At 40.7% G+C, this 18,161-nt stretch overlaps 1 protein-coding gene across 3 annotated transcripts in view; it reads right to left on the reverse strand.

The window, feature by feature from the left end:
- The window catches only part of si:dkeyp-23e4.3 (rho GTPase-activating protein 7), a 100,634-nt gene that overhangs the window by 10,653 nt on the left and 71,820 nt on the right, over nt 1-18,161 (reverse strand). For 2 of the 3 annotated variants that reach the window (XM_051399905.1, XM_051399907.1), the window contains exons 2-12: nt 16,283-16,354; nt 16,080-16,161; nt 14,812-14,875; nt 13,015-13,643; nt 12,450-12,663; nt 11,672-12,061; nt 9,095-9,459; nt 7,211-7,387; nt 3,862-4,021; nt 3,366-3,564; nt 2,955-3,168 (exon numbers count right to left, since the gene is read on the reverse strand). In XM_051399905.1, coding sequence (XP_051255865.1) covers nt 2,955-3,168; nt 3,366-3,564; nt 3,862-4,021; nt 7,211-7,387; nt 9,095-9,459; nt 11,672-12,061; nt 12,450-12,663; nt 13,015-13,643; nt 14,812-14,875; nt 16,080-16,161; nt 16,283-16,354 — 2,566 coding nt within the window. The remainder of the gene's footprint in view (nt 1-2,954; nt 3,169-3,365; nt 3,565-3,861; nt 4,022-7,210; nt 7,388-9,094; nt 9,460-11,671; nt 12,062-12,449; nt 12,664-13,014; nt 13,644-14,811; nt 14,876-16,079; nt 16,162-16,282; nt 16,355-18,161) is intronic. The other variant, XM_051399906.1, reaches the window with a different exon arrangement.

The raw sequence follows: 18,161 nt of genomic DNA on the forward strand, positions 1-18,161 counted from the left end.
ACTGAGGTTTACTGGAAACAAAAAGATTCACGGGAAGTTGTTTTACTTGATTTTATTTGCCATGAAGTTTTATCTTTTAAGTTGTTGTAGTTTCTGGTGACTAAGAAAAAGTTAGAAGCAAGAGGGCTTTGTCACATCAAACAGCGCACTTTCTTTTCAGCGCTGCAAAACTGGGAAATTACACCAACAGTCAACACAAACCGAACCGCTGGGCGGGTGGTTAGACCATTAAAAAGTATACATCTCAATAGGATGGTAGGTTCTGTCAAAGCAGAAATATGAGCAAAAAGAGTTGAGATTTCATAGATCTGTGGGAGAACAGCTGCGAGCGGCAGTCAATTTTCCGAGTTATTGTTCCCACCACAAAGTGTGACATGATTCCTGACAGGCCGGGACTTTGGCTTCCAGGAGCAGGGAGGCACAAAGCGCTGATTGTGTCGTTATGTCATTTCCATCTACTGTCCCGTCAGCCTGAAGGGAGGAAAAGAGCCAATGTGGAAAAAGGAAGAGGTGGAGATGAAAGGAAGGGAGGAAAGTACAGGAAGAAGAGGAGTGGGAAAAAATTATTATAAAATTGAGAAGAGAAAACAAGGAGGAGGAGGAGACATGAGGAGAGGATGATGGAGATATCAGGGGAGAAAGATGAGAAGATTTATGTCTTCAGTAAGAACCAAGCTGAGAGCCACAGAGAGGAAGTCAGGAAGAGACTCAACACATTGTTGGGTTTGGTCTTTTCATTAGATATGTTAATGCAGAATATATATATAGAATATTATCAGCCTTGTCTTTAATTTAATCAATGTCTCCTTTATGTGAATAGTGCAAAAAATACACACACTCACAGTGTGCGGGTGTGTAGAGATGGGACGATGTACGTATCGCAATACATTTTCATTATCAGGATAATCGCGAATATCCTCACAGCTTCATAGCTCGCCTTGAAAAAGCTGTCTAACTCATACAGCCCTAGACTGATCTTTTTTAATAAGGGGACAAGAGGGAACCCACATTCTTTCAAGTCATTCCAAAATCCAAAGCCTGTCACCATGGTCGGAGGCTCGTCTTGCCCATTGTATCCCCAACATAAAAAGTTAAACCAGATGGGCGGAAATAGAAAACATAGGTGACTAAAGAACCACAGGTAGACGAGGTGTCCTCTCTGTGATTCCAGCATGATTTAGTGTCATTTCGAAGCTTGATGATTATCGGGGGATAATATAGTGAATCACAATTATGTTCATACTGTCCCATGCCTACAGGTATATTTGCATGTTTGCTTCCATCGATGTTAAGATATTAATTCACTGCAGTACAAACTCTGAGCTCACATAAATGGTCTGCGGACACTGATGGGACTGGCTGTCTCCTAATAATTAAGTTCACATCCCAATAATTCAAATCAAACTGCACAGCCATTATCATTCTCGACAGTTCCACTCTGTCCACTCTCTTTATCTTCCCTATCCCTCTTTCACTCCTCTCTCTCTTTTCCCTCCCTTTTATAACTTCCTGCCAAGCAGGATTCTCAGCTGAAAAGCAGATAGAACAGATCTTTCATATCACGGAGTGAAGTTGAGGCCAGATGGAAATTGGTGGTGGTTATGTAATGTGGTCTCTGTGTAAACTGTGATGACAGCTTTTCATTCTAAGAGAACGTGTGTGTGTGTGTGTGTGTGTGTGTGTGTGTGTGTGTGTGTGTGTGTGTGTGTGTGTGTGTGTGTGAGACTGTAACAGCTGGATCTAAGCCAGAGGTGATGTCATCTGTGAGAATGGAGAACTTTGAAAAACATGACATCTACTGAGGCAATAAAAGGAGGAAGAAAACATGTTTCTACGGCATCTTAATGTCAGCCTGCCGTGGTTACCAGTTAACACACACATCAGACACACATGCACACATTAACCGAAGTTGAAGTCGGGATGTGAAGCTAAATCACAGGCTTAGATTTAAAAGTGAACCATGATGAAGTCACAGCCTGAAGCCAGAACTAAGTAGACTGTGCTTTCTTTGGGATGCAATTGGGATGCATTGGTAAAATCAGACTGATTCATAATTATTTGTAGAGGCCATATGCCATTATTATTTACAAGTGTGACCAATAATCTATGACCAGTAATTTTATATTTAGACTGAGTCCTCCCCTCTTCCTTCTCAAGCTGCTCAAGAAAAGAAAAATAAATAAAATCAAACTATCAGCACCATATTGAACTGCACAGCGTCATATTCTTTTGCCTTATATTGTATCGTGTTAAATCACATTGTGTTGCATTAAATCGTGTTGAATTGCACTGCATCCTAGTAGTGGTGAATCATATTTGAATCATATCGCATTAGCAGTTGCTTCATATATCTTTAATGTGTTGGATTGTTGGCCTCAATAATGGAGATGCACATCCCTGCTAATAAACACAACTATGTAGAGATCTGAAACTTGTTTATGCTCATTAATCTGAAACAGTAAGAACTGGGTCAGTTTTATTTGTCAGCAGGTGGCAATTCTCAAAACCATCCTTAGTGATGTGTTCGAGGACACTCAACATCTAGGAACTGATGGAAATCACAGCACTGACGAACTACATCGTCAGATAATTAACTCCAGATGAAATATTATAAAAACTATTTGCGGTTAATGAGCTAAGTCTCAGAGGAATATGTAAATTGTTATTGTTGCTGTTCTTTTATTATAGGCCAACAATACCAAAATCAAATTAAAGCAAGACACACAGAATGGACTCCACACCTAACAGCAGAGGTCTTATGTAACCGCTGTTAAGACTTACGTAACTGTGACAATGTGGGTCAGACACCACACACCCTCCATCCACTTCCATCTTTTACTGAGATGTGCCAAAAACTTTTCCATTCACTTGAAAAAGACCTGACCTCAGTTTTTCCAAGATGGTTAACAGAATGAAATAGAAACAGCTTGACAGTGTCTGTGGTCTCCGCTCACCTAGCTGCGTTGGTGTCTCTCTTCAGGGTGTTGAGGTGGAAAAGAGACGGCGCCAGACAAACTGCGATGTTGGTTGGAGTCATTTGGTTCTCGTCCACGCAGGCCACCACGTCCTGCAGGAAGAACAGCAGCGTTCTCAGCGCCTCCCTGTTCTCGTCAGGAAGCAGCAAGATGGCTGCCTGAGCCGCAACCAGCTGCTGATCCTTGGGAAAATCTGCAAGCAGAAAGTTGACCAGTATCATTCATTCATTCTGACTGTTGCAAAAAACAAGCCAAGAAAACAGCTGGTTCATCGATCTCATTTTTGTTTTTCTGTGGAAGTCTTGATCAAAGTTTACCGCTCATTTTACAAAGTGAGCAATCACAATTGGAGTAGAAATCTTCTCAATGATAACAGTAGTAAGCGCTCACATTGGTAAATGTGGAGGAATGACTCGCAGAGTTTGCTAGTGAAGATGGGTTCAGGAAGGTCTCTGAAGTACTGCTTCACCATGTCGGCCACGTCGAAAGCAGACTGACTGTCGTACGAGACGCCGTCTGGGTCAGACTCCACCAGCTCACGGAGGTACTGGATACGAGACTTGACCCCCGACTTCCTGAAAAGACCCACCTGAGAGAGAACAAATGAAATAAAAAACTTAAATACTTTGTTATTTTCCCTTACTTTTTTGCTCTGGTTGTATAAAAAGGTTATCACAAAAAGCACTCTGCAATGAAATTTCTTTTAATTATTATTATTATAAAAATGGTCTTCGTATTCCCTAACTTTTTCAGAAACAAAAGGCGACTGGTCACTGCCTCAAAATGATTTGATCAGATCTCTGAAGGTTTTACTTTATCACGTCACCAGCTCCCCTTAGTGTTTCTAAAATCCGCATAGGCGTCTTGTGGTCTTTTGTTCCATTACCTGGTCCAAACACTCAGTCCTTAGGTAGACCAGTGCTCTGAGGATGCTGGGAGGAAGTGGCTCTCCTGTCTGCTGGACACTGAGGAGCAGAGGAACCCCAAAGACCCGCCGGCCTTTTATCTCAGTCTCCTTTGTCTTCCTCAGCAGTTTAGGAACAGTCCTGCATGATGACAGAGACGTCCATTAGATGCTACAGTCTTCTGATTTTGAGCAAGCAATCAAACAGCATGGACCAGTGCTGAGGGAAAAGTTTTGGAAATTAATGTATGCTCAAAAATTGTTTTGCAAATGTCGTGGGAATTTCTAATCTCAACCAGTCAAGTGTAAAAAAAGAAATGCTCAACTTGGCTTGGCTGTTGGATGTGTTTCCTTTTGAAGGAAGAGCCAAATAAACATTTCTTGATTACATAAGTCCCCAGTGATCGCTAAAATGTGTGTGCCATTCAAATCAGCTCTGCAGGAAAACATGCAGGCATGGAGAAACCATGGACGTTGATCAAAGCGATTGGTCTTTTGGAAGGACTCCGTTGAAGTTTGTTCCTGTTTCTTAACTGATATCAGCAACCAGTGACTGATATTTTTTCTTTTCTCTTCTATTGAACACTGTTGATGCACATTCAGGGGACCCAAAAACTCAGCTGTTTTTTATTTTTATTATTTTTTATTTGAAAACTGCACAGAAAGCTGCAATGCTTTTTAGCTTTTAACTCTAAAAACCGTGGGGTGGAGTGCACTCTGGATAAAACTGCAGTCCTGTAATAGTCATGTTTAAAAAGAGAGGTCCAAAGCACTCCAACAATCAAAAATAATAAAACCTCTTCTTGGCTCATCATCCTAAAAGTTATAAAAACACAGCCCCGTAGCTTTCATTGAAGTACAGTCACACAGAGAAAATGGTATCGCACATGCACTCTAAATGCTTTTCAGCTCTCTTTCCGTTTTTTCTCTAACAGTGGCTCTCAGAAAGAAACTGGCTATTTTGAGGAAAGCGCCTCAGAGTATCAGCCACCCCAATCAGCAGTTAATTGCTGTATTTTTAATCATATAGAGCTCGTTTTGGCATCAGTGATTAAATCATTAACATGACAAGACTTGAGCTAATTGTTGAAGCCTAAAGAGATTTTTTTCTTTCTTTGTGAGAGCATTTGGCCTAATGCTACTGCAGTGACAGAGCATACGCTTATTCCTCACTGTGTGTGAATGTGTCTTACAGATAAGTTACTGTTGAGTTGAGTTTTAGTTTTAGTCTGTCTTTTGATATAATTGTTGCACAACCCTCTAACGGACAGGTTGCACCTGTATAGCTAATAGTCAACAACACACCAATATAATGATAGCACAAATCTGTGTTAACCAGGTCTCTCCTAAAGCAATTGCACACTTATATGTCTTCTGGTAAAGAGTAAGATTGACTCTCATGTTTGTATATTAAATATAAAGCTACAGCAAGCAGTCGATTAACTTAGCTTAGCCCAAAGACTGGAAATAGTGCAGGTAGGCCCGTCTGAAGTTAATAAAACTGCCTACCAGCTCATCTAAAGCACATAATGTGTGAGAATTAAAGAGCTTTTGTTGTAGCTGTAGCCTAATATTTAATTGTGGTACCAACCAATTGTCTGCCAGAATTTTCTTATTGAGATCAACTTTGACCTTGTTTATCTGCGACTTTTTAATAGTGTGTAACCAATGAGATTACACTGGCTCAAGTTGTTTTTATTTCACTACTTTCCCAAACCAGCCTAAAAACAACCACTCTAACTTGTACTTACCATATTGTGTGGGATGAATAAAAGAGGGTGATGTCTAAATTGTATTTTTAGTATCGCATAATCCAGTTGGAGGCGAAGGAACATGATGTTCACATAATTTGTGTAAGAACGAGTAATTTGCACTTCAGAGTTTGTGCTCATTTAAAACTCCTGCTTTGTTCAACTAATGTTAACTTGGGGTTTTCTTCCTTTTTCCCTTTCAGGTCAGATCTGACATGATTTCTGTTCATTTTCCCTCACTTTCATGTGGTTTATTAAAGTTTAAACTCAGTAAAATTGAGCAGTTTGAAACGCTACAACAATGCACACCTGACCTACAGGAAGCCCTGCTGATGCTTTTTACCCTGCTGCCACAAAGCTGCCACAGTTTTTACTGAACCCCCCCTGAATACATGTTTGATCCTGAAAATTAAAGACGAATATCTGTGAAGAGTAATTTATGGAGGGTTTTCCGTTCAATGCTTAGTTTCCACATTCAGCCTTATCTCATTGAGCATAACAACCTTGGCAAAAATCAAATTGGTTTTCTACCAAAGCCTAAAACAAGCAGGTCATGTGTTTACTCAGAACACATCAGAGTAAACAAGCAGAATATCTGAATGTTTTATTATTCTTAAAAAATGAATTTGTTTCAATTTTGCATGAGGGCTTATTCCAAAAACATAGTGTAGGAGGCAAAACACTGATCTCATTAAATCCATGTATGTCAATAAAAAGTCCAACGCTTTAAACAAGAGCGAGCAGCAGTCTGCAAACTCTATTCCAACACACTGCGTCCAACATCTTGGTCTTCCTTAAATTTCACCGTGGCTTATTTCCCAGAAATGTGGCTACGGCTCTATGGGTCGCGCTAATTTTGCTCTTGCTACCTCCATTGCACAGATTCAGGAAAACGAGATATCAGAACAAGCTGCACAGGCCTCCAACAGCTTTTCAAATAAACATAATTTTTACATGACACACTTGGACTGGGACCTGAATTCCAAACAAATGTTTTTCATTGCTGGGATCTCGCTTGTTTTTTCACATTGACCTCGACCACCTTCTGCACATCGTAATCCATGAGATACTTTCTGTGAGAAAGAAATGTAAATTGATACAGAGAAGAGGGCATAAACACAGTGTGACCCTCTGAAGCAAGAGAAAGTAGCCCAAAATAACCCCCAGTGCCCCAGCAGTTAACCAGTGAACTGAAAGGAACTTCCCTCTTATTTCCCAGGAATCCAGACCCGAGGTAAGGCACCCGCAGTCCTTCCTGGGTTTTTTTTGGGAAAGGAGTTTATTCCTCTTGAAGCATGCTGTTGCTGTTTTTTTAAGCTGAGGCAGGGTTGCACCTGAGCCATGAATTATGAATGAATTTTGTAAATAGGCTGCTTGAAATATTTACCCTCCACCCGCCCACCTGCCCTCCTTTCCAAAGTCATTTCCTTGAAGAAGTTTCTCCATGCAGCTGTGCAGGAGCAACTATCTAGGATTACAGTTGTTTTTACAGGATTTTGCCCTCAACCTCTGCTGAACCCTCACATTTATTTTCAAGCGTGAAATCACCCACAATTTTCACCAAACCTCTCACTTCTTACCAGTTCCAGCCCTGCTTGCTGGACGGGGAATATTTGTCCATCAGAGCGGTGAGTTTGAGTAGAGAGAGTTTCTGCAGCAGGAGGAACTGGGAGACAGACTGGCTCTCCACTCCAGGACTGGTGGGCAGGGAGGGCAGGCTCTGCTCACTGGACCAGTGCAGCTGCTGGCTCACTCTGCTGGAAACACAGCAGTGAGAACAGATTAAATACACACACACACACACACACACACACACACACACACACACACACGCACACAAAGAAACAAACATGCACAAAACACACACACCAGATTTTAACAAGAAAAATAGAGACCAATTATCTCCCAGCGCTGGCAAACATATTCTTGGTGAAATAGTTTTTATTACAGAAAATATTAGGTAATTAAAATTAAAATGATCTCATCAGCTCTGACAGCAGAGCCCTTGTATTTGGTGAAACAGACCAACCAGACAAAAAGCCAGACTGTATGTACTGTATTTGTTATGATCTATTTAGATACTGTAATAAAACAGATCCATATGCATAAAAGAGAATAAAGTACTGCCTGTAGCTGAGTGGCCACGTTAGGCTGTAGTGCTCTTTAAACAACAGAACACACAATTGTTGAAAGGAAAAACATGTAAAGGATATTGATATTGAAAGATAGTGGTCTAAAAATTGGTAGTCCTGAGAGTGATATCAAAGTCATATAATTCCCTAAATCCAAAGAGTTTATTGGGTTTTATTGGCCATTTTAGATAATGCATGTTACTGTTGGATACTAATGCTTGTTTTGCTCAATTCTTCATTGTCAGCTTTGAATGCCTGTAGGTTATAAAACATATTGTTCTTAACATATAATTAAATGCTTGAACTATGAGTTAGCATGTAAACATGTAATTTAACTAGTGGGTGTTAACATGTTTTAGAGTAACGTTAAGCTTGTAAGACTGCTACTAGGCTAATGTTAGTGTAACCTGCCTACAGCAGCGTGTTAGCACGCCATGTTAGCATTAATCTCAGTGCACTATGGCTGATGGGACCACCTGCTGGTAGGCCTGGATGAACAGTCAGGGGATTAACAAAGTATTTCATTAATTCATTGTCATTTATACAAAAGACCTTTTTCACAGCAGCCATGTCATGTCAACATGGCTGCTGTATAAAAGTGCTGGACCAACAGCATCCTGTCATGATGCCAGTGTGGTTAAAGCAAGTTCAGAGACACAATACATGTGTGTACAGTACCCACACACACACACACACAAACATACACACACACATACACTTACACATAACTGGGGACGTATATTAAAACTAAGCCAGTAAAACATACACAGAACAGAAAATGAGAAACAAGTGGCGTCCATCAGCAAACAGTGATGATGTGGCTGACTTTACATTACAGGAGAGGCTTCATAACTTTTTATTGCTCTATTTCTGAGAATAAATATACAACAACTAAGAGATATAAAAGCAACACCATAAAGAGGCGATCAAAACTATTCACCATGAGGTTACTGATTTTATCTTAAGTGCCTCACAGTAGCTCCACCTTTACTTTGGATGATGCCTGAGGGAATAAATCCCCATAACTGCCATTATTAGTGCTCTTCTGGACACAAAGGCTTACATTTACAAATGTCCAGAGTCACTTAAAGTGTCCAATAATTAGTTTTTGTTTCCTTGACCTGAATACTAAATGTGCTTTTAACTTAAGTGTCACTCCTCCTGTTCCTGAGTTCTTTATATCGACTATCTTTTTAACAACCCTGATCGGTTTTTACCAACACTTGTGAAACACTTTAAATTAAATTGCTCGTAAAATATTATATGCTCTATAAATAAAACTTTATTTAATAACAGTTATCATTTCTTGCATTATACTCCAAGCGTTCTCACCTGCTTCTGGGTTGTGGTGATCTAGTCTTCGGCTCCTGTCCATTCACCGGTACCTTCTCATGGCCATCTGCATCCTCTTCCTCCGCTTCCTCTGCCTCCTCCGGATGCTGCACCTCCAGGTGGATGTGGCTGGGGGAGGAGGGGTAGGGGGATGCAGCCGAGGAGCCATGGGTAGGTGAGTCCTGGGAGGAAGAGGAAGACGCCGAGGAGGAGGAGGAAGATGTGGAGGAGGAGGAACCTCTCTGACAGTCGTCCTCGGATAGATTTTCGGACCAGGTGGTGACCAGCTGTTGGAGGTCGCTGATCCTCTCCAAAACGCTGTCCAGAGCTGAGAAAACGTCTTCACCTGCCAACAGCCGACTCACCTGAGGAAAGGAATTAGGGAAAAAATTACAGGAAAATTCCCACAAAAGAGACTTTCTCACCAAAAGCAGTTAATACCCGACACTGGAAGCTTACAGGACATACTGTACTTACTAGTTTCAATAAGGAACTTCACTATAACAAACTACAACTACAAATATTACATTGTTCAATTACCATTTTTTAAATTGTGTCTCTTTTTAAGGATAAAAAGGCAAACAATCTTTCTGAATGTTTTTCCAAACTTTAGATGAGGGGCTTTTCAAAATCAAGAAAAAGCGAACACAGCATCATTAAAATTGAATTACAATGCCAATAAGAGACATTTCCCAGTCAGCTGAGTCAGCAGAATTTAGGATTCTGTGAATTAAGGTTTTCATTGCAATATATCCCTTTCAGAGGACAGATATTACCCAGTTTCTCCAAGGATCAGAAGTAAAAATAACGGGTTCCTTAAAAAGCCATTACCTAATGACTTCTATAATATTTTATGTCAACTTTTGCTTCCATGGCTGCCATCTTTTTGTCAAAGAAGGTTCTAACTTTATTCCAAATGGCTCCTTTCCTACTTTGGAAAGAAACACGTCTGAAGCAAGATGATTAATATTATTAGTTAGAGATTATTGTATAGTTTCAATATAAACTGGAATTTGATACGAGCACTCACAAAATGATTTCCGGCTTTATGAGAAAACTCCATATGGACCTTAGCTTAGCAGAATCGATAGCCCCGATTGAATTACCTGTGTTTTTATAGACTTTCATTTAAGAGTTCTTCAGGGGATTTTATTCTCTCTTTAGTGGAGAGCCAGAGAGAGAGAGAAGAGAGAGAGAGAGAGAGAGAGAGAGAGAGAGAGAGAGAGAGAGAGAGAGAAAAGAGACTCCTGCGTGTGTTGCCTGTTTGATATGTATGAATCTGTATTTGGTTTGCACTCTATAAAAGCAGAATTTCACAGCCTTGTTACACAAAATAACCATATTCTACATGTTGATCCCAGACAGTGACTCATCAATTACTTCACCAAGTAATCATTTTCCGTTTATCACTCTCTGACCTGTTCTGTCATTTTGGAATGAATCTCTACATCCACAAAGTCACTTAGTCACAGCGATGGAACAAAAGGTATAACTACAGTAAATCTGGGCCCTTGAATCCACTCATCCAACAGAGTGACAGTCAGAGGTTCAGCACCATGGACAGACCCCCTTCCACAGAGGTCACCTGTTCAGCACCTGGACAGCTCCACTCTGCTGTGCCACTGTTCCTACAGTTAGAAGAAGGAGCTTTGTTCCCTGCAGTTGCCTTTTATTAAATACCACTTCCTTACTACTACAACAACATGGAGGTGAATGAGTGGCACCACAGCCTTTCTTTTGCCATCTTCCATTTTCGGAGGGGATATATTAACTCTTCTTTGATTAGCTAGCTAAACTAAAACAATTTGACTTTAACAATATTGTTAAACACCCTACAAGGAGTTTTTAACTGCTCATGAAAAAGTCTCAATTTTATACTGATGCCTCTATATGACCAAGAAACAAGATCACCTGGGAAAAGACTGGCTATTTCTACACAGATAGTCTGCCTGCCACCAGGTCAGATTCAGTCGGATTCCCCTTGAAATCAATGAAACAAGGCGGTAGAAACAATACCGCTTTGGTCCACAGGGGCTAGCAGAAACAACACGAAGGTCCTTGTAGGGCCTTTAGTTAGAGTTATTGTACATACTGGGATGTATTTGTTGGCATTAGATGCAGTGACTAATCAGTAAAAACTGTTAAAGAATGGAAACTGTTAAGGCCTCTGGATGCTTCAAAGGAACGGGGATGTAAGACATGTCTGTGACTACATCTAAAGGCAAAAATGTTTTAACGTGTTCCTGAGGGGAGGACTTTAAAGTGGGGAAAACAACAAGGAAAAGTTTCTGTGTCTTTTGTGTGACTTTGTGTTACTGATGCAATACTTCGTCAAATGGGGATTATGGCACACACAGTCTGTCCTCAAAGACATTTATGGTGTTGCACTTGCATGAAAAGTGCTGGAAGTAACTGTGTGACTAACACCTGCATAAAGAGAGCAGTATCAGCTGACCAAAATCCAATTTGTTTCTTTGCAAAATATCAAAAAATGTATGCCAGGCAACCTTATTCTCCCCTGAAAGAAAATAAATTAATGATTAGAAGTAGCAGTGGAATAATAGTCTTTTGACCCACCTCTGACTCCTCGCTGACACTTCCACCACTGCCGCCTTCACTTCCAGACAGCTGCTGGTCGTCGGGTACGTTGTCGTAGATACTCAGCCGATGATCCAGCGCAGCAAGCGGGCTGGGGGCCCCAACATCACACGAAGAAGAAGAAGATGAGGGGTCCGGGTCACCAGTGGCCAGCGATGACGTGCCATGATGGCAACTGTGTCGCCCCCGGTAACCGTGGAAGCTTCCAGTCCTCCAGTTGACGGAGGTGCTGTCGATGATGGGGGACAGGATGGTGTGTTTGTGCGCGAGGGAGGTGGGGAAGGTCCCCGGTTTGTGTCCGTGGGGGATTTGGAAGACCAGACTCTCGTGGATGCTGTTGTTGTTATTGTTGATCTGGTTTCTGTAGTCCTGAAATGGGGAATAGATGGATGAGTGACAGTAATCACCAGCTTTACTTTAGCATATTATTGTGCATAAAAATACTATAATGATTACCCAATACTGTATACACCACTTAGCGTCAAAAGGAACCGCTCTGCATAGGTCTAAAACTGGATACAAGCTATTCAATCTAACATAAGTAAAACATATCCATGTGGATAACAAGTTAAGAGTGCATCCAGATTATCTCTATTTACTTTATTTCACTTTATTTGGAGTTAAAACTAAAAGTCACACCTAAAAGGTTGGTAATAATATCTCATAGTACAGGAAAACTGTGAGTGCACACAGTTCACACATGACTACCATAAGTATGGTTATGGTAACTCTTTTTTCCTCAATCACTTGGACTGACCTCTGTTCCTGTGTGGTTCTGGTTATTCCGGGTTGTTCCACCACCGACCCCGGCACCGCTGTTTGAGCGCTTGCAGTTACTCCTGACCCTGGTGACCGGGCTGGGCGTGCTGACAGTGCTGCTGCTCTCTGAGTGGCTGTTACTGCTGCTGCTGCTGATGGTGTGAGTAGACGACGGGGAGGAAGATGCACGGCTGTTGGGTCGACCCTGCAGACTGGAGACATTCAGGAAGGTAGAGCTCTACAGTTAGAGCCGCACTGGCAACAATATGTAATTCAAGTACTTCTGGATCAAAAATATTCCATCCACGACACAAGAAAAAGATATCTAACATGTTTCCAAAGTTTCTTAGTCTAAATAGAAGTAGAAAATAGTTTTTTTTTTTTTTTTGGTTAAGCTGAAACTTGGGGATCTGGTTAAAAATGAATTTTATGGTGCAGCGGAGAAAATGTTTGATGATTCAGATGGACAGCAGAGTCTTTGATCATCCTGGAAGTAGCTCTTAGTAGTAGTAAAGGCTGTTAAATGAACTTTTGGGTTTTTTAAAGATTGTAATCCAGCTCACCTTGAGGGGCAGTGCAGCCTCTCCATCCTCTCCTCCTCCTGGACCAGAACAGGCCCACTGATAGCGTGCCGGGCCCCACTCCTGCTTTTACTGCCACCACTGTGAGCAGAAGGGAGGAGGCCAGTCGTCCCCCTCAGCCTCAGTTTCTCCATCTTCCTCAGCAGACAGGTGCCCTTCTTCCTGGGCGGTTTGTCTGGGAAGCAGCCTTCGGCCTCCAGAATCACGCTGGATGATCCTCCACCGCTTCCACTGGGGGACGGGGGTCCACTGAACGAGGTGTCCAGGGATGGGGTCTTGTTGGTGGAGGAACACCGGGAGGAGCTCCTACTGGTCTCCTGGTCATCTGTGGTGCTGGCAGTGGCAGTTGCGGAGGCTGTTGTGCTGGTACCAGCGTGACTCTTGTGGTGTCCATCTTGGCCTTCACTTTCGGTGCTGCTGGAGCTGTGGATGGAGCAAACGTCATGTCGGTCGCTGACATCACACAGAGACACATCTTGGGGTCTGGTGGGGCTGTCAGACAAGCGGAGGAAGTCCACTGTGGAGTCCAGGCGTCGCCATCGTCGTGTCCGCCTGTCATAGGTCCAGTTGGGGCTGATGGCACAGAAGTCTTCTTCATCACAGTCGTCTCCCTACAAGAACAAGGAGGGTTCAGACACGCAGAGAGGAGCTCACAGAAATCTGAACATGGCACAAATATTCAAACAGAATACAAACACTGACGCTAATACATACAGAGGAGAGATGTAGGCTTGAACAACAATCTGCAAACAGAATACACGCACTCAAACAAGAAAGGAGGCCTGAAATGCACACAAACTTAATAATTCACACAAGAATGAACATCATTATACATTCATACAAACTAAATCATATAAACATCACACAAAGCAAAAAACTACACTCAGTATCTACAGTATGAGTATGTGGAGTTGGATTGTTTTGACTATAAAATATTTATTTATTATGGATTAAGCAAAAGGAGACAGATTTACAGATTTTACACATCAAGACCAGGCAGGGAATGTTTAAAAAAAATTGCTTTTGAGTTGCATTATGGGAAATGTAAGATGTTTGACCCTTGCCTTGACCATCTGCTGCTTCAATTCTTTATTGGCAATATTATCAAACTTGATACAAGAGAAACACCTCTAGGCTAAAGTCCTTAGAGTCTGATTTTATCATAACAAATGAAACATAACACATTTTTAAAACAAACACACTTGTTTCAAGAATTTACCAGAAATCAATATTAGATTGACAGAATACAAGACAGAATAATGAAGGATGTCTTGAATGATGAGTTCATTCCTAACATTTCAGGCCAGAAAGTGTGTTATATTGAGATTTTTATCCTTGTTTTAAATACATTTTGTTATTTTACTTTTGCTTACCTGGTTGGCATTCATATAGAACAAATAGTAGTTAACAAATTTGATTTGATTACCAAATGTTTGCAAGGCAGATTCACCTTTACACTTTAGTCACTAACATGCAGCCTGAGGTATCATATCATAACTAAATATCACATAACTTTAATATAAAAGGTGTAAAACTGAAGGCTTTATACTTCTGTTTCCTCCTGACTTTCCTGTCTGAACACCTCCTGGATGTCACTTTTTCCTAGAAAGAGAAGCTGTTGAGGAGGAGGAGGAGGACTGATCAGTTTACATCAGTCAAAATCAAGTGATGCCTAATGTGGAGATTTCATGGTATGTCACCACCCCCCACGGCTCCGGCTGCTTCTATATGAGAGTCTTGCTGTGTTTGAGTTTCTCTGTGTTTGCTCTCAACACTCACCCTGCGTTTGGATCTCCGCGGCTCCAGCCTCATTTCCACGCATTTGTTTAAAGTGCTTAATCTCCTTAAAGACGAAGAAGAGAGAAAAGTGGATGGTAGTTAGACTGGAAGTGTCATTTATTAACAGTGACCTGCAATACATACATATATATGCTGCTACTGTATATTATACAACGAGTATGTTTCAAAATGCAACAGTAACTGTCTGAAAAACACTAACATTTTATGTTTTTATACAGAAATAAATCATATATGATAGTACTGCAGGTGCTACAGCAGTGGCCTTTTAGAAGCAAGCTTGTGACCAGGAGGCAGCCATTTTAATCCCTGAACCAGCAGGATAAATCTGAGGAAATAGCAGCTCTTGCCCTCATTACCGCCAGTGTGGTGCCCTTGAGCAAGGCACTAAACCTCCAACTGCTTCAGTGGTGCATCGTATTGGCCACTAATCAGTAAGTGATCGTGTAGCAGGTTCTTCCTGCAAAAACAGTGTTCCTGCCCAGTGAAACTACCACATTTAAGCAGCAGAAAATTCAATTCAATTCAATTCAATTCAGTTTTATTTGTATAGCGCCAATTCATAACAGAAGTTACTCAGGACACTTTTTAAATAGAGCAGGTCTAGACTGAACTCTTTAAAACATTGAAAAGCATCCTGTTACTTTTGGTTGCGGTCAAAAGAGCTCTGTTGCACCTGTAGCCGTGATGCAGAGAGCTGAACCTGACTGACGCTGTAGGCATGAACTTTTTTTCTTAATTATCTTTTCAGTTTGGCATCATCAAACAGGGCAGACTCACTTTCGCTGTGTTAATTTAGAGGGCGTCGACTTTCACTCAATTACAGTTTCATTACACTGATTTCAATAATTATACTAGATAGAATTCTCAATACACAGCTGTATATAAATCAATATGTTAACAGATTTTTGCTCACAAATCGATAATAGCCTTCTATATCCCTCAAATATATCCTCTAAATTACATAGGCTCTTAGATTCAGACTAAAAAGTATGAAATTTCATGGTTATTTGTAACTGTGATATACATAAGGTGTGTGGGGAGCTGAAGTGGATACTGTACTTATAATACAGTAACCCTAGAGTTTAATGAACACTTCTCTGAACACTGTATTTAAAGATTGTATACTCTGCTGCGTGGGTGTATTGGATGACATTCAATTGTAAAAGCTGTTCACGATATTGTGTTCTGTAGAGCATATGGAAGTAGAAGTGCACCTGTATACTCAGTTGTCTGCATAAGTGCATTACCTGCAGAGCGAATCGAGGGCATCCTTGTCCAAGAAGTGGTGATCACGCTTCGCCCACTCGATGTCAATAGGGAACCTGCAGTCTGACACACAAACAAGACAAATGAAACAATAAGATGCTGCCTGAGATCATCATTTGTATCATCTTGGAGTTGACTCTGCAGGCTGTGTGACACAGGATTACACTGACAGCCTCATATTTACCTTTGAATAATTGCACATACTGTGGGAAGCCGGCCGCTTGCAGCCAATCACGGGCCTCCTTGGCTTCAATCTCTGCAAACAGCGAGAAGGAAAACAGCATTTGATTCAATTATAATCATTTCATGCTCTGCCCGCTTTAAGAGGGCAAATATTTGCACTTAATCAGTCATCTGTTTATTAAGTTTAATTACATTTGCATTTGGGTAAAAAAAACCACTGAGGGAGGAAAAACTGGAAGCACATACAGGCTATTAATTATGTGTGACTCTTGGAAGAGGCCATTTTAATTACTGCTAATTGGCTGAGTGTGGGAATGGAAGCTTCTGAGAGAGAAGGAAAATAGATTTTTTTCCCCATGTTTCCCTCTTCTTCATCTTCTCCATCTGCCTTGCTTCAGCTTCTGAGTTGTTATTCTCACGTGTAACTCATTTGCTGGTGATGCCCATGAAAAATGATTGATTTCAAATGTATGTTGTGTAAACATGATTGCGAATTTCTTATGCAAATAAAATTAACATTTTGACCACTGGCAACCTTTGGGCCAATCCTGAGATATTATAACAATGTAAACACACCCACACACCACAGGCACCTTCACTTTTGTCTTTCTCTGGTGTATCAAAGAAGAGGGTAACCAGCACAATCCCCATCCTCTATATTTAACAAAATGGTAACAAAATGTGGTTCCTTTTTGAAATTTGAAGGACTATCTGCTACATTAACATTTGTTCAAACCTGCGCTGATGAAATTAAAGAACACACATGCAACCAGTGAGAAAGAAAGACATGATCCCAAAGGTAGAAAGTATCCAGGCATCCATACTTTTAAAGTAGAACTGAAATTATATTATATTCTGTTTACTCTGTAAATTTTACTGTTATGTGATTCTAAATGTACTTACTTTAAGTACATTATATCCATACTTTTGAAAAGTATTTGTATTGGTGATTCCCAGTCTGGTATTACTTGGTATCAAAAAGTTTGTGGTATTTCCCATTACTAATTGCTACAGTTTTTTAAAGCAATGTCAGGAACACGATGGGATTAAATTACTGCTCCTCTGTACTCCTTTTAGTTAAAGTGATCAAATCTATTAAAAGTAACACATATTTATTGATAATTAAAACAAAACAAAAACACTAAAACAAAAGCCCACGGCTCCAAAAATATACACTCTCCCTGGAGTTTTCAACATGCAGTAAAGAATGACCTCCATTGTCAAGGTAACAATAATAAACACATGTTGAAACACAGTGAAACAGTCAGTTTTCTTAAGTTTAGGCATCAAAACTACTTGATTAGATTTAGGAAAAAAGATAATTTTTTGGATTAAAATACGTTTATGTCAGTTTAGTTCAGCTGCTTAATGGGACAAGTTTGCGGACTATTATGGTTTTGGAATAGTGTTCCGTCTGAACAATGGCATGGGGCACATATACCAACACATACAACTAAAAAAACTTCCACCGCAGTCAAGAATTTTTGTGGAGACTCAAAGTATTTGAAAATACTGAGTGTACTATACTGAAAAAAAATACAATAAAACATTCTTACTCAAAGCATAAAAATGTTTTCCCAATTGAGGGTGTTTCCAATAAGGAGCCACAAAAATCATTTTCTCAGTCTGGGTGCACAGCTTAGAAGAGGATTTGGCTTTTCTGAGAGGTCTCAAAATATTTGTCCACCACAACCCTCCCTGAAATGTTAAACCTGCTCTCTCTCCATGCGTAAGGGGCCTGTCACAGTTAGAATACCGCCAAGGGCATTTCTTGTTTTCATATTCAGACAGCATGAAATATGGCCGACATTAGTCTCCACTAAAGAACAACAACAGCAGTTTGCCCATGACTGATCGGTTCTTCAAACACTTCTTGTCTG

The sequence above is a fragment of the Dicentrarchus labrax genome, unplaced genomic scaffold (assembly GCF_905237075.1).
Source record: "Dicentrarchus labrax unplaced genomic scaffold, dlabrax2021, whole genome shotgun sequence".
NCBI lineage: Eukaryota > Metazoa > Chordata > Actinopteri > Moronidae > Dicentrarchus > Dicentrarchus labrax.